The 13672-nt window shown below is 38.5% G+C and overlaps 1 protein-coding gene across 1 annotated transcript; it reads left to right on the top strand.

The window, feature by feature from the left end:
- Positions 1 to 381: 381 nt before the first annotated feature.
- mpzl3 (myelin protein zero-like 3) lies at positions 382 to 13672 on the top strand. The gene is made up of 6 exons (XM_061781547.1): positions 382 to 763; positions 1746 to 1912; positions 9976 to 10189; positions 10713 to 10869; positions 12394 to 12463; positions 12683 to 13672. Exons 1-6 carry the CDS (start codon positions 694 to 696, stop codon positions 12761 to 12763), a joined length of 759 nt encoding a protein of 252 aa, XP_061637531.1. The 5' UTR covers positions 382 to 693; the 3' UTR covers positions 12764 to 13672.

Genomic DNA, 13672 nt, shown 5'->3' with positions numbered 1-13672 from the left:
GATTTGTATACAAGCAATGAACTCGTTTTCTAGTACTGTGCAAAAGTCACTACATGCTTGGTTGTTTGATTTACCTTTTGCTAGCGATCATATGGCACAGTAAAATGGTATATCAATACATTTATATCAATGTAGCCTTGTTAAAAATGTGAAAATGTGAATGTGATATTACGGTATTTACCCGACCACCATTATCGCCCTTAATCTTGCAAGCAGCACGGTTTGGCAATTTCTGTGTTTTTCTCGCAACAGCGCCCTCTAGTGTGGCAACTTGTAAAATGTATGTTTGCGGTTGAAACATTCCACTTTTTTTTTGGCGAGCACAGTCATTTGAATCATATCTATATTCCCTTCCGCTGCTATCGACTGACATACCAGCAGCGGATCATTGTTTATATGCTATGTTCCATAATTACTGACACTACACGCATCTATGGCCTACTCGATCCTCATATGTACTACAAGCCAGTTGAGTCGTGTATCGCTGATGCGTTTGCGTGCCATTTATTCGATGGTCCAAGTCGCTCCATTAGCCGTACTTCCTGATCCACCTGTTTGTCAGGTAGCGCTCATTCTGCTGCGCCCCGGAGACTTTGAGTCACGCCGAACTACACAATGGCAGGACTTTGACGTATTTCTTTTCTTTTTTTTTTTTTGGGACGTTTTGTGTGGATGTTTCTTTGAACTCCTAAAATGCCTCGAATGTGCCAAAGGACTCGCTCGCTCCAAGTCGTCTTGCTGTTCCATTTGCTCGTTTTCTTCGGTGAGTGAACAAGCCATATACTTCGGCTTTCATGTTGCTTATTCACAAGCGTTCCATCCACGAGTGTCGACGTTGTTTCTATTTACGTAACAACTGTTGTAAAATAACATCATTTCAGAAAAGTCTCGCGGGTGTAGCACATTGTCTTCCTGGTTTTCTATTGCCGCGTCCTCGCTTTTGCCACTTAGTTCAGAACACAATCGGCGTGTTGTTTATTTGTAGTGTATATAAGCACATGTCTCTTTCTCTATTCTCCTGTAAATGCTTGTCTTTTTCAGGCACATCCGAATCACGACATGTTAAACCCCCCAACGCTAACGGCGCCGCTGCCTCCTCGTTTAAATGACCTCACAGTTGCGAGGCAATTCAAGTTTCGATTGACCAATTTGAAAGTATCGATATCATTTCCTTACTATGCCAAACGGTTATGGAATATTTCAACGTCACACACGCATTTAACACAGACTGTATGCGCATCCTCTATGAATAGCCCAGCCATATCATAGTCCTCCTTATTTGCATATAATCTAGGCATTGCTATGATGTATGTAGCGCATAATAACCCCAAAGTCAGCAACCCGCAAACTCTCATGTTTAGATGTGAATCAGCATGGATTTGTGATTAAATATGTGAAAAAAAAAGCACCTGAATAGACATTCCACAGATACTTTGCCACTCAATTAGAAAAGTAGCCAATACAAGATGGCTGCGGTCAAAGTCAGATCAACATGCGTTCCTTTTAATCTCTGCAGGGATTGCAACTGTTTTTTTTAATTTGTTTTTTAACCTGACTGCTAAAAAGTGATCGCTGTGTGGGGACATCTCACTGTGATCTGTTATTCTTCGACTTAAACGTAACCTTGTAAATGTAACTTAACCTTTTGTAGTCAACTCAATTTGCTAAAACACACACCTGCACAAACTAGTGTTTTTGTTTAATCCCACAATTTGTATGTTTCAGTTTTTTGCTCTTCTTTTCAGCTCCTTCACTAGTCTTCTCCATCACAGTGAGTTCTCCAGCAGAGCTGCATGCATCCACAGGAGACACCGTCACACTGTCCTGCACTTTCATTTCCACCAGCCGACCCACTAGCAAGATGACTGTCGACTGGTCCTATAGACCCCAGACTGGAGGGCCGCCACAGACGGTGCGTGAAGATCTTGTTGGACTCAATTCTGCTGCACTAAATTTGAGTCACCCAAAAATAAATATTTATAGTTGTGGTGGGACTTTATTGAATACATATTTAGTTAGAGCCTTTGTAATGAATCCATCACAATGAATCACTTTGAAATCAATTCTAATAATGTTTCAGCTCTTAGACGTGTGAACTTAAAGGAGCTAGCTAAAGTTTTGAACAATGGCACTCATTCCATAGTTCTGGATTCACACATTATGTCTGCAGAAAAAAAAAATCCCCACCAAGAAAGACTAGTAATTTTAGGCTTGTTTTATGATTGAAATATTAGATTTTCAGCCAGATTTTTGCCTGTCCACATTTTATACACGTGAGCCTATCACGGCCTAACACGACAAGTACAGGTGAGGACATTACCTCACTGAAATACTATGTATTCTGTGGTGTCATTTTTGCCTATATTGAAAGCCTGGATTTTTTGTTTAGAACGTAACGAGTGAAAATAGCAATAGTGAAACATTTTAATAGGCTTTTTTTTTTTTTTTTAAATCGATCGTAGAAATTCCTCCTTTTGGAAAGCCAGCCGCGTCATCCCACGAGGTAATTCTTGCAGATTCATTTCCGCGTATTTAAATGGATTTCAACAACTCAATGTTGTATTGGTGTTTCTATCAATGACTCAGACGTTTTTGTAGGGTTCATGGTGGCGTTGTGTGACAGACGTGGACTTTGATGGGCCTCGCTGGCTGTCCTGGTGGACAACTGCCGCGTTTGGCGCCTTGATGTCAGTAGTTTGTTAGTTTCGGATGGTGACGTTAAACGGGTGTTTGATTTTGACATGATGCGATAGATGGCATTCACTCTGAAACTGGTGCTTCTTGATGATACCGGAAAGTCAAACAATGACTTCACCTCTGTGTGTATTTGGCTGTGCTAAGATTGACACATGACTTAAAGCAAATACAAAGTTCCTTCTTCACCAAAGGGCATTTGCACCAAAATTACTTTTCTTTCTGAAACAAAATATTCCTGATCACCTTTTTTTTTTGGGTACATCATCCAAGAAACATTTACGCTAAGAAGAAAAAAGAAAGACCAAAGCTATTCATAACCAAGGATCCACATTTATTCAACAGGGCAGACAATATTAAATTATTACGTTAGTGTTAAATATTTACAATAAATCAGACCAGTTTTTCTGAGGAATCAAAAATATTTCATAACGGTGTAACGATTCGTTTTAGCAATGATTCGATTCGTATCACTGTTTGTGGTTGCCGATTGAATTCAAGGATGATATTGGTTCATTTAGAACGATCCGATCCGAAACGATTCAGTGGCTGGAAATCAATTCAGTAACATTGTAGCCAATTCCTCCAGTGTGACTGTGAAATAAATACTTGCGTACTGGACAGTACAGGGGAAATTTCTTAGATTGTTGTTGTTTCTTTTAAGGAAATTGGGTACAAATTAATTATAGTTATTAATTATGAAGATTTTTTTGATGTACCTTCCTTTATGTGTCGTTTACTGTATTGTATGTGCTTTCTAATGGACTACGAGTCTGATTGATTAAAGTTGATTGATTGTATAATTTGAGGAAGAATTCCTGTGGCGCAAACATGCCAAAAGTTCCTAATTCCAGGATAAAAAAAAGAAAAAGAAAAAGAGCCTCAAGTCTCATCTATTACAATTGTTTGCTATGTGGGCTACACCAAGCAGTTTAATAGACTTGCATGCAATCACTGAATTAAGGATACAGTATTTTTGGAGATTCCCTAGACTAGATGACAATTAAATTTATTCCACGGCTAACTTTAGCATTTTATAAACAGATACCCCACAATGTTGCCGCATTAGAGGCTTGATTGAACATTTACAGAACTCAGTGAAGTGGAATATTGCCTCATCACTTGTCTGCTTTGACACATTAGACTCTGTGCGTCATTTATACAGTGCAGTGGCCTGGAAAATATGTGGGAAAAGAACAGGCATTGTAAAAGTAATTTGTGTTTTAGTAAAGTAAATTTGTGTCTGAAATTCTCAAGTCTCAACCAATTTCAGTTTTTTTTTTTTTTAACCAATTTTTAAGTATCATGAATTTCCATCAATGCATGTGCTTAATTTGTATCGGTCTTCTGCTCAATCCCCCGAAAACCTCATGTGAACAGTTACCTAAATTCCTTTTCTCTATGTTGGTATTGTAGTCTTCCAAAATGCCATCCACGTTTCCATTCCAACCCATAACAGCACTCAATCAGGGTTGAGCCTCATTGACCAGTCCACTAAAAACCACCACATAATTTAAGGAGTTCCATTTGGGCTTGAAGTGAACCATCAAATGTGGTTCTGTGCAATTGCATTTAGACCACTGGAATATATACTGTGGTAGTTGCAACCCTATATGCCATCATTTCCTAGAGGAGCACTCAGAGTGAAGTGAAGGCTAATGTTTTGTGGCTCTGCCTAATGTGTAGTACTGTTGGTTTAGTCATTAACAGACAATGTTATCTGGCCTCAAAGTGTGTAGCAAGATGAGAAGAACAGACAAGGTGATATTATGTTAGCATGCATTTGTGTTTAAACGTCATGAACTCTCAAAGCTCTAAAGTTATTGCAAAACGGTGCTACAGCCATTCAAACTATTTTTGCTCCATTTATCACAAATACATAATGTGCCGCAAATTGGCAATGTGATATTGTGTCCGTGGATGGAATCAGGTCTAAATTTTTCCAATTTCTTTTTTCAAGCCAGTATTTACTCTCCATCCAATTTCATTAGCTGTTTTGGCAAGTTTATATGTGTGAGTATACTTGGTCGTATATCACAGTGGGCCTGACCATGAATAAGCATGTGAAATAAATACATCATAAATACAATTATTCAGAAAAAAACTCTGGTCGTCTAGAACTCTTATCTAATTTATGTTGCAACCTTCAAATTACGAGACTGTGGGGAAAAAAGGTTTCTCGTCACTTTCCCTAAATTTTATACATATAAAAAGTGACGTGGTGCCCCCTTTACGAGATATGATAGTTTGATTTATAACGCTGTAATTTAAAATTACGCTAAACCGGAAGCAACGCAGGCATCACCTCCATCTTATTCTTTTCTCCTAAATTAAGATTTTTTTTAACTTTAAAAAAGTGAGATTAAGATCAGACACTTTTTTTTATATATTTATTTTATTCTGCTGCTTGCAACACGTTTTATGAAGTTAGCTCTTCAGATACATGGCATCTACTTTGTCAGCTAATGTTACCTTGTGTGACATATTGTATGTTAAACAGATATCTAATTTCTTGAATATTGCATTTGCAAGTTTCGATGGAATGAGTACTTGCATGGCATTTTGTCAGCCTTCCATATGGTGCCATTAGCCTTTTAAGCCTTTCTTGTTTTTAACTTTTTTTTTTAATTTCTTTTTTAATAAAATGTAAGGCAACTGTTTGAATTGGCTGGATTGCGTATGTATCCAAGTTGAAGAAATCCATAAACTTCTATCTGATCTGCTTTCAGAGTACAAATGTGTTCTTATGGAAGAACAAGGTCTGACTTCCCATTTACTGTAACTTGAATATACAGTGGGTACGGAAAGTATTCAGACCCCTTTAAATTTACACTTTTTTTAATATTGCAGCCATTTGCTAAAATCATAAAAAAAATTCCACATTAATGTACACACAGCACTGCATATTGACAGAAAAAAAACGTAATTGTTGACATTTTTGAAGATTTATTAAAAAAGAAAAACTGAAATATTCCACAGCCAGCCAGGCCCTTTGCTCAGTATTTAGTAGAAGCACCCTTTTGAGCTAATACAGCCTTTTTGGGAATGATGCAACACGTTTTTCACACCTGGATTTGGGGATCCTCTGCCATTCCTCCTTGCAGATACTCTCCAGTTCTGTCAGGTTGGATGGTGAACGTAGGTGGGCAGCCATTTTCAGGAGCTGCTCAATTGGGTTTAAGTCAGGGCTCTGGCTGGGCCATTCAAGAACAGTCACTGAGTTGTTCTGAAGCCACTCCTTCGGTATTTTAGCTGTGTGCTTAGGGTCATTGTCTTGTTTGAAGGTGAACCTTCGGCCCAGTCTGAGGTTCTGAGCACTCTGGAGAAGGTTTTCGTCCAGGATATCCCTGTACTTGACCGCATTAATCTTTCCTTCGATTGCAACCAGTCGTCCTGTCACTGCAGCTGAAAAACACACCCACAGCATGATGCTGGCACCACCATGCTTCACTGTTGGGACTGTATTGGACAGGTAATGAGCAGTGCCTGGTTTTCTCCACACATGCCACCGAGAATTAAGCCCAACAATTTCTATCTCGGTCTCATCAGACCAGAGAGTCTTATTTCTCGGCATCTTGGAGTCCTTCAGGTGTTTTTTTTTTTTTTAGCAAACTCCATGCAGGCTTTCATGTCTCTTGCACTAAGGAGAGGCTTCCGTCGAGCTACTCTGCCATAAACCCTCGACTGGTGGAGGGCTGGAGTGATGGTTGACTTTCTAGAACTTTTGCCCATCTCCTGACTGCATCTCTGGAGCTCAGCCACAGTGAATTTTGGGTTCTTCTTTACCTCTCTCACCAAGGCTCTTCTCCCTCGATTGCTCAGTTTGGCCGACGGCCAGCTCTAGGAAGGGTTCTGATCATCCCAAACGTCTACCATTTCAAGATTATGGAGGCCACTGTGCTCTTAGGAACCTTAAGTGCAGCAAAAAAGATTTTGTAACCTTGGCCAGATCTGTGCCTTGCCACAATTCTGTCTCTGAGCTCTTCAGGCAGTTCCTTTGACCTCATGATTCTCATTTGCGCTGACATGCACTGTGAGCTGTAAGGTCTTATATAGACTGCGGTGTGGCTTTTCTAATGAAGTCCAAAAAGTATAATCAAACACAGCTGGACTCTGATGAAGGTGTAGAACCATCTTAAAGATGATCAGAAGAAATGGACAGCACCCAAGTTAAATATGAGTGTCACAGCAAAGGGTCTGAATACTTATGGCTGTGTGATATTTCAGTTTTTCTTTTTTAATAAATCAACAAAAATTTCAACAATTTCGTTTTTTTTCTGTCAATATGGGGTGCTGTGTGTACATTGAGGAAAAAAAATAACTTAAATGATTTTAACAAATGGCTGCAATATAACAAAGAGTGAACAATTTAAGGGGGTCTGAAAAGTTAACCAAAGTTTTTGTAATGTAAAACATAGCTTGTTTTTCAAGCCAGATTGACTCCCAAAATGGGATTTTTGAAAAGGTTAAAGTGCTTGGAAACCGCCAAATAGTTGCTACTGGCTCTTTCACAGATGGACTTGAGTTATGAAATATTGCTGCCTACTATTTCTCAATTCTTTCCCATTTTGAGTTCATTAGATATTTACATGCACAGACCATGAAAATTGAGCTTTCATTGAAATCCAGGGGGAATGATTATACAGTACTATATGCTGTGAAAGCAGAAATCTTTGAGGGGGTATAAAAAGTATAAAGTACAAGAAAACCTTTATTAATGGTACTGAGTGTCCACACCCTTTTACGTTTAATTGTGTGGCTGTGTTAAGTCGTCATCGATCACATTTAAATATTCAACTGATCTTTTAGGATTTTCCTCACGTTTACATAGTTGCATCATATGACAAATAACGTAAAAAGAAGCTGTAATTGCAGAGAAATAATACAAAAGGACAGCAAGAATATTTTAGAGAATAACCAGTTTGTTGGGAGGCTGGGCGTTGTTAATTACTAAGTTGTATTTAGTTTATCGTCATCTCTTAGAATTTCTCTAATATAGTACGATTTTATATTTTCCGAAGTTTGGAGGGTTAAATTTTTGTATATTGTGTCATTATCAAAGAATTGTTGTAGCATGCTGATTAACATTTTTAACTGGCACCTCATGTCAAACAAGCAGGACAAACTGTTTGTGCGCATGCTTATGTTTCTTATGCATGCCGGTGACTAGCCTGGCATGCATAATATAACCTATTCAATGGTTAATGCATGGGTGTGTGAGCACCCCAACTTATTTTTTTGTTTTCCTTCAACAAAAGTTGGTGTTGAGGCACATAATGCATATACAATTAAGTCTTCATCCATACTTCCAAGTCCTTATTGACTTATTGATTATTTGCAACAAAAGTGTCCCCCCCAATGAAACGGCTAATCAGTCTGCTTTCATGGAGGACTACAGAAATCAGAACATTTACTGTGGTGAGAGTGAAATTCCAAGGACTTGGAGAATTTTAAGTTGGTCTCTAAACGATTAATCAGTTACCAGTTAATAAACAGTTGATTAATTTGGTAATCAATTAGTTGTCGATTAATCGTTGCACCTGTCGTCTTCTGTAATTATTTTTTCTTATTTTGTGTGTCACGTTTTCCGTTACAAATATTTCTTCCAACCTGCACAGCCACTGCTCCTCAGTTGGTGAACGCTGATAGTTTTGACAATGTTGTCATCTTTTATGTGAGACTTATTTAAATGCAATGAAACAATGCTACGTATGTCATTGGAGTCTAACATAGCCTTGGGGCGACAGCCAATTACACTCACATTTACTGTAAGTCAACCCAGACACAGGTATTAAGAAGCTATAGTGCTAACGTGCTTTTGCCCATCCTTATCTTCCCCCTCCCTTGTCTCTTTCTTTGGAGAAACATGTAATATATGTCAGTTCGATTCTGATGATTAATTCTCCAAATACTTTTTATTTTTTAGGCGCTCAGATTTGTGCCCATATTTCTGAACATTGGTCTCGTCACTTAGCTTGTCCCACCACCATCTGTCTCAGCACCCGCTGCCAGATACTTTTCTTTAGATGAAAATGATGACATTCATTTAGAGTTATGGTCAAATGTTTGTTTCTGATCGTCACTGAAACAAAACTGTCAGTCAGATATGCTTACTGGATTATTGATTTTTTTAATTTTTTATTTTTTTTTGTGCCATCTCTTTATCAGTTTTTGTCAACGTCAACCTTGTTTTAGCTTTTCTTCCAAGAAAGCTTACAATATACTATTGTATGCTGTATATGCTTGCTTTTCATCAGTTTTTGTTTGGCACGTTGAGATTTACCTTAAAATAGAAAAGAAAAGAGGGTTAGAGCTTCATAAATAATCATTATGTATGTATGCAGCATCAAAAGCTGTTGTGCTGAACCAAGTTTCAGACAGCTGAGTCAGTCATTTGGTAGCAACTTCCCATTTAAAAATTTCAGACACTTATCTCTATATGCCTCAGAGGAAATCATACATAGAAATTCTGGATCTACGTGAAACTGTATCTTCATTTAGCTATTCAATCTTAAGCATTTGCCCATCGATTTCCTAGGTAACATATGTTTATATCTTGGCGGAGATCTGAGTGCTCTGGTTGAAAACTAATACACTGTGGTGAATACAAATCAATAGCATGTGAATTTGTTCGCGAGCAAAGGCTTTGTATAGTAAATATAAGCCAAGCCAAAGAATTTACTGTACAGGCGGTCCTTGGTTTAGTGTAACCCAATTTTGTACATTAGTTGGAACACATGTACTCTCGACTACTAACTAAAACCATCGTTTTAAACCTTGGCCATAAGTACAAAAATAATCAAAAGAAAAACAATGAGAAAAAAAAGAAAGAAGTGCCTTACCTTTACTCTTGTGTTTGGTTTGCATGTTGGAAGGGGCTCAACCTTGTTCATTTTGTGCTGTTGTAGATCAACACCAGCGTAAACTGATGACAATCCTGTACATGCTAAACACAAAGAAATCCTTTCGGTGTTATAACAGTGTTGAAATAAACATTGTCTGGTCATCTTGCTGGCACTAACAATCTATACAATAACACTAACAGGTGTCCCCGCTCGTCCACCAAAAAATGAACCTCTAAAGTAGTGGAGTTTCTATGGCAATGGCAGAGGCTATTCTACTGTACAATTATTACTACCTACTGTCACATCAGAATGATTTAGCTATTGTTTTGTGACCAAATTATAAGACCTTTTGGCCTATATTTACTTCTCTTGACCACACCCCTCAACTCCTGTAATGAGTAATAATAGTTTTTGCCTCCTTTTCTGCTTTCCTCAGTTCTTCCACTTCTCTTCTCGTACCTTCCCTCCTCTGGAGGGCCAGTTCGGTGGGCGTGTTAAGTGGCGAGGAAGCCCGGCAAGGGGGGAAGCCTCCATCTCTCTGATCAATTCGACACTGAATGATAATGGAACCTACACATGCTCAGTCAGAAATCCCCCAGATGTCCACGGGAACCCAAACTCACACACAGTACTCACTGTCACTCCCAGTGGTAAGGCGCTCCACATATCTGCTTCATATTGTTACCAAGCAAATATTTTATTTTGCACATGATAATGCCAGTAACAATTGTCAAATGAGGCCTCTTGCAATGCATGTTTGTCATCTAATTTACTGTATGTGAATGCTACCTACTGTATATTTACTTCAGACGACGAGACTTGACATACAGGCACGGCAAAGTGCAAAGTTAGCATTCCTTTGTCAACATGTATTTAATGAAGCTGACTCGTCAACAATTATATATATATTTATGTATTTTGTACATTGAGTTATACTGTCAGCCTGCCCACTGGTATATAGAATAGTGTTTATTATGATTTTAATCCAAGTTGTGAATGGTTTCTGATCATTATATTGGTAAAAAGATATAGCAAAAGCAGTTGAAATTTCCTGTGTAGCTGCATTTTGCAATGTATGTTGTGTAATTGTGGAGGGGGCTGAGGGGGTTTACATGCTCTCCTAAAAAGCTTGTTGATGGATATCTAAGTACCTCCAATTGTCGTCCTCCTCAGCACCCAGTGTTCGCTTCTCGGATGTTACATTCCTTCTCGTTTTCATCCTCGTCCCTTCTACCATCATTGCCCTTATTCTGATTGGTCGGATGCTCTGCCCCAAGAGAGAGCGCAGCCAATCCAAGGGCTACAGATCATCCATAGAGGTCGCCGATGGGTGAGTAGATTTGTTCAACCAATCACTGAAGTGGGTCTCTTGAGATTTATCCAACTCCTGGTTGGTATAGATTCACCTCTGAACTGCTAATTTTACAAAGGTTAAAGAATAATTAAGTTTGAGGTAGGGCTGGGGCTTTGGCCAAATCTCCTTGATGCGTCTGGCAAATAAAATTTTTATTTGTACTAATCTTATGCATTCATTTAGGGCTGCAAAGAAAGAATTATTGAAATAATCAATTAATCTGTCGACTATTTTTGATTAATCGGTGTGGATAAAATTTTTTTTTAATTTCCATCCCTTTATTCAAAAACAACTATTTCAAATTGACAGTGGAGAAAATGCACAAACATAAAATTATTACTTTTCAATCACTTGTTTGGTCCCTAAGATGTCAGAAAATAGGCAATTTTTTTTATCATTCTTTTCCAAAATAAAAACAGATGTTTGCAGATGTTTTATTTTGATTAATTACAAAGATAATCAGTCTGCTTTCACGGAGCACTACAAAAATCAAAGAATATTTACCGGTGATTGGCTGAAGGGTTCCTCTGAGGATTTGGACAATTTTAAGTGACTCAACATCTCTAAACAATTAATTCCATCAATTTTCCATCCGCTTATCCTCACTAGGGTCGCTGAAGTCTATCCCAGCTGAATCTGAGCGAGAGGTGGGATACACCCTGAACCGGTCGCCAGCCAATTGCAGGGCACATACAAACAAACAACCATTTGCACTGACATTTATACCTACGGGCAATTTAGAGTCTGCAATTAACCTACCATGTATGTTTTGGGGATGTTGGAGGAAACCGGAGTGCTCGGAGAAAACCCACGTAGGCACGGGGAGAACATGCAAACTCCACACAGGTGAGGCCGGATTTGAACCCGGGTCCTCAGAACTGTGAGAACCGCCTAAACAATTAATTGATTGTCAAAATAGTTGTCGATTAATTTGATAATCGATTAATTGTTGCACATCTACATTTATTGAAGAGACTGCAGGTGTTTTCTAATAAAGTCTTGACAATTTCTTCCAGAACATAAAGGCCGGTGTAGTGGTACACTCGCCTGACTTTGGTGCAGGCAGCGTGGGTTCAGTTCCCACTCAGTGACGGTGTGAATGGTTCTCCGTGTCTATATGTGCCCTGCGACTAACTGGCGACCAGTTCAGGGTGTAGTCCGCCTGGGATAGGCTCCAGCGTCCCGCGACCCTAACCAGGATAAGCGGTGTTGAAAATGGATGGATGGAACATAAAGGCCTCCAGGCTAAACAATTTCCATTCCAAGACAACAGGTTAAACTGACATGCTACCTTTATTAACTCATTTAGTGCCAGAGACTTATTAATACATTTTCACAAATCCATCTATTTAATGCCAAATTTAATGTTTCCTTTTTTTTTTTTTTTTTGCGAATATGCAGGGGTCCATTGTAGTACGATACCAAAGTTGGCTTTCTCTTTATTTTGCCTTGGCATTATACTGTACGTTGACTCACTGTTGTCTCTTCTATGTTCATCAGAGTGGAGTATGACAACGACCGAATGGGGGGCAAAGACACAGGGATCACATGCTGTGACATATCCCTGACGGTACAGTACAGTGCATACTCTTCAATTGTGCGACAGTCTTGCTGTTGAATAATTTAAGTGAGCATGTCTGTCAGATCTGTTTCACAGGCTGTTTTACATACTGGATATATGTTGTCAGCGAATTATTTTTTTCTATTTTTTATTTCTTTTATAAGTTTTGTGGTTTCCTCCTGTTAGCTCATCTTCCTGTGTTTGTTTTCTCATTGTCTGTGTCTCCAGGACTCTGAGAGTGAGTACGAGTACCACAACGTGAAACAGAACACACCTACTACTGAAGGTTATGCTGAGTCTCGGTGCTAGAGAACCTTGCTCGCTTGTAGATGTTAAGGCCTGCCGGTGCCTTTTATCGGCTTTGTACAGAATGGAAATCAATGGTGAATTAATGTACGTGTCAACCTCTCAGCAGGGCAGTTTGGTAACGAGGTGCATGTGATGTCGTGAAGGAGATGTATTTTGTCTAATTTATTGCTTGTGTCGTAGCAGCTGTTGTCTTATTTGGTTGTCACGTTCGTCATATTTTTTGGTAGTGAAATAAAGATTTTGATTTTCAATGTCACTTAATATTATGACTGTACATAATGTGTATATATAAATAGGATGTCGCTTTCATTTTGTGAAATTATGAATTTTTTTGGATCCTTTCTAAATATATCCCTTTCAGATTTATATTTTAGAAACTTTTGCTACAGTCCATTTTTACTGACCACATGATTTTCACTTAATGAAGAAATCAGCCTGACTTTTGGGTGAGATGCCTTGCCAAACTCGATAATTAGGACGTATGAATAGTCAGTCTGTTGGTAAAGCTAATTGCATACAGCAGCAGTTTCCTCCTCTTTCTGATTGTTCTGTCGAACTATTCATGAATGGAAACTCTTTCAATATTCATGACTGTTTGTATTTCTTTAAAAACTCCCAAGGACAAGCTGGAGTTGTATGACAGCGATTGTAAAGGTGTAGTAATAAAACTGTAGAAAAAAAAAGAAGAATGAAAAACACGCAAAAAGCAGTAAGTCCTCATTCTGTTCATTTATTTTCACTTTCTTATTCAGCTTGTACTCAAACCCCCAAGATTTTCATAATTTAAGCACTCCCATGCTGTAATAATTATCATTACTACTTTATGTGAACTGCCATGGCAACAGCTTACTGATGTCAGGAGGAAAACAATATTTAGGAAAATAATTGAATAAAGAAAATACTCATCGA

Source organism: Phyllopteryx taeniolatus, chromosome 8 (genome assembly GCF_024500385.1).
Source record: "Phyllopteryx taeniolatus isolate TA_2022b chromosome 8, UOR_Ptae_1.2, whole genome shotgun sequence".
NCBI classification, from domain to species: Eukaryota; Metazoa; Chordata; class Actinopteri; order Syngnathiformes; family Syngnathidae; genus Phyllopteryx; species Phyllopteryx taeniolatus.
Note: the sequence above shows the minus strand (reverse complement) of the source record. Positions and strands in the feature narration are given on the sequence as shown.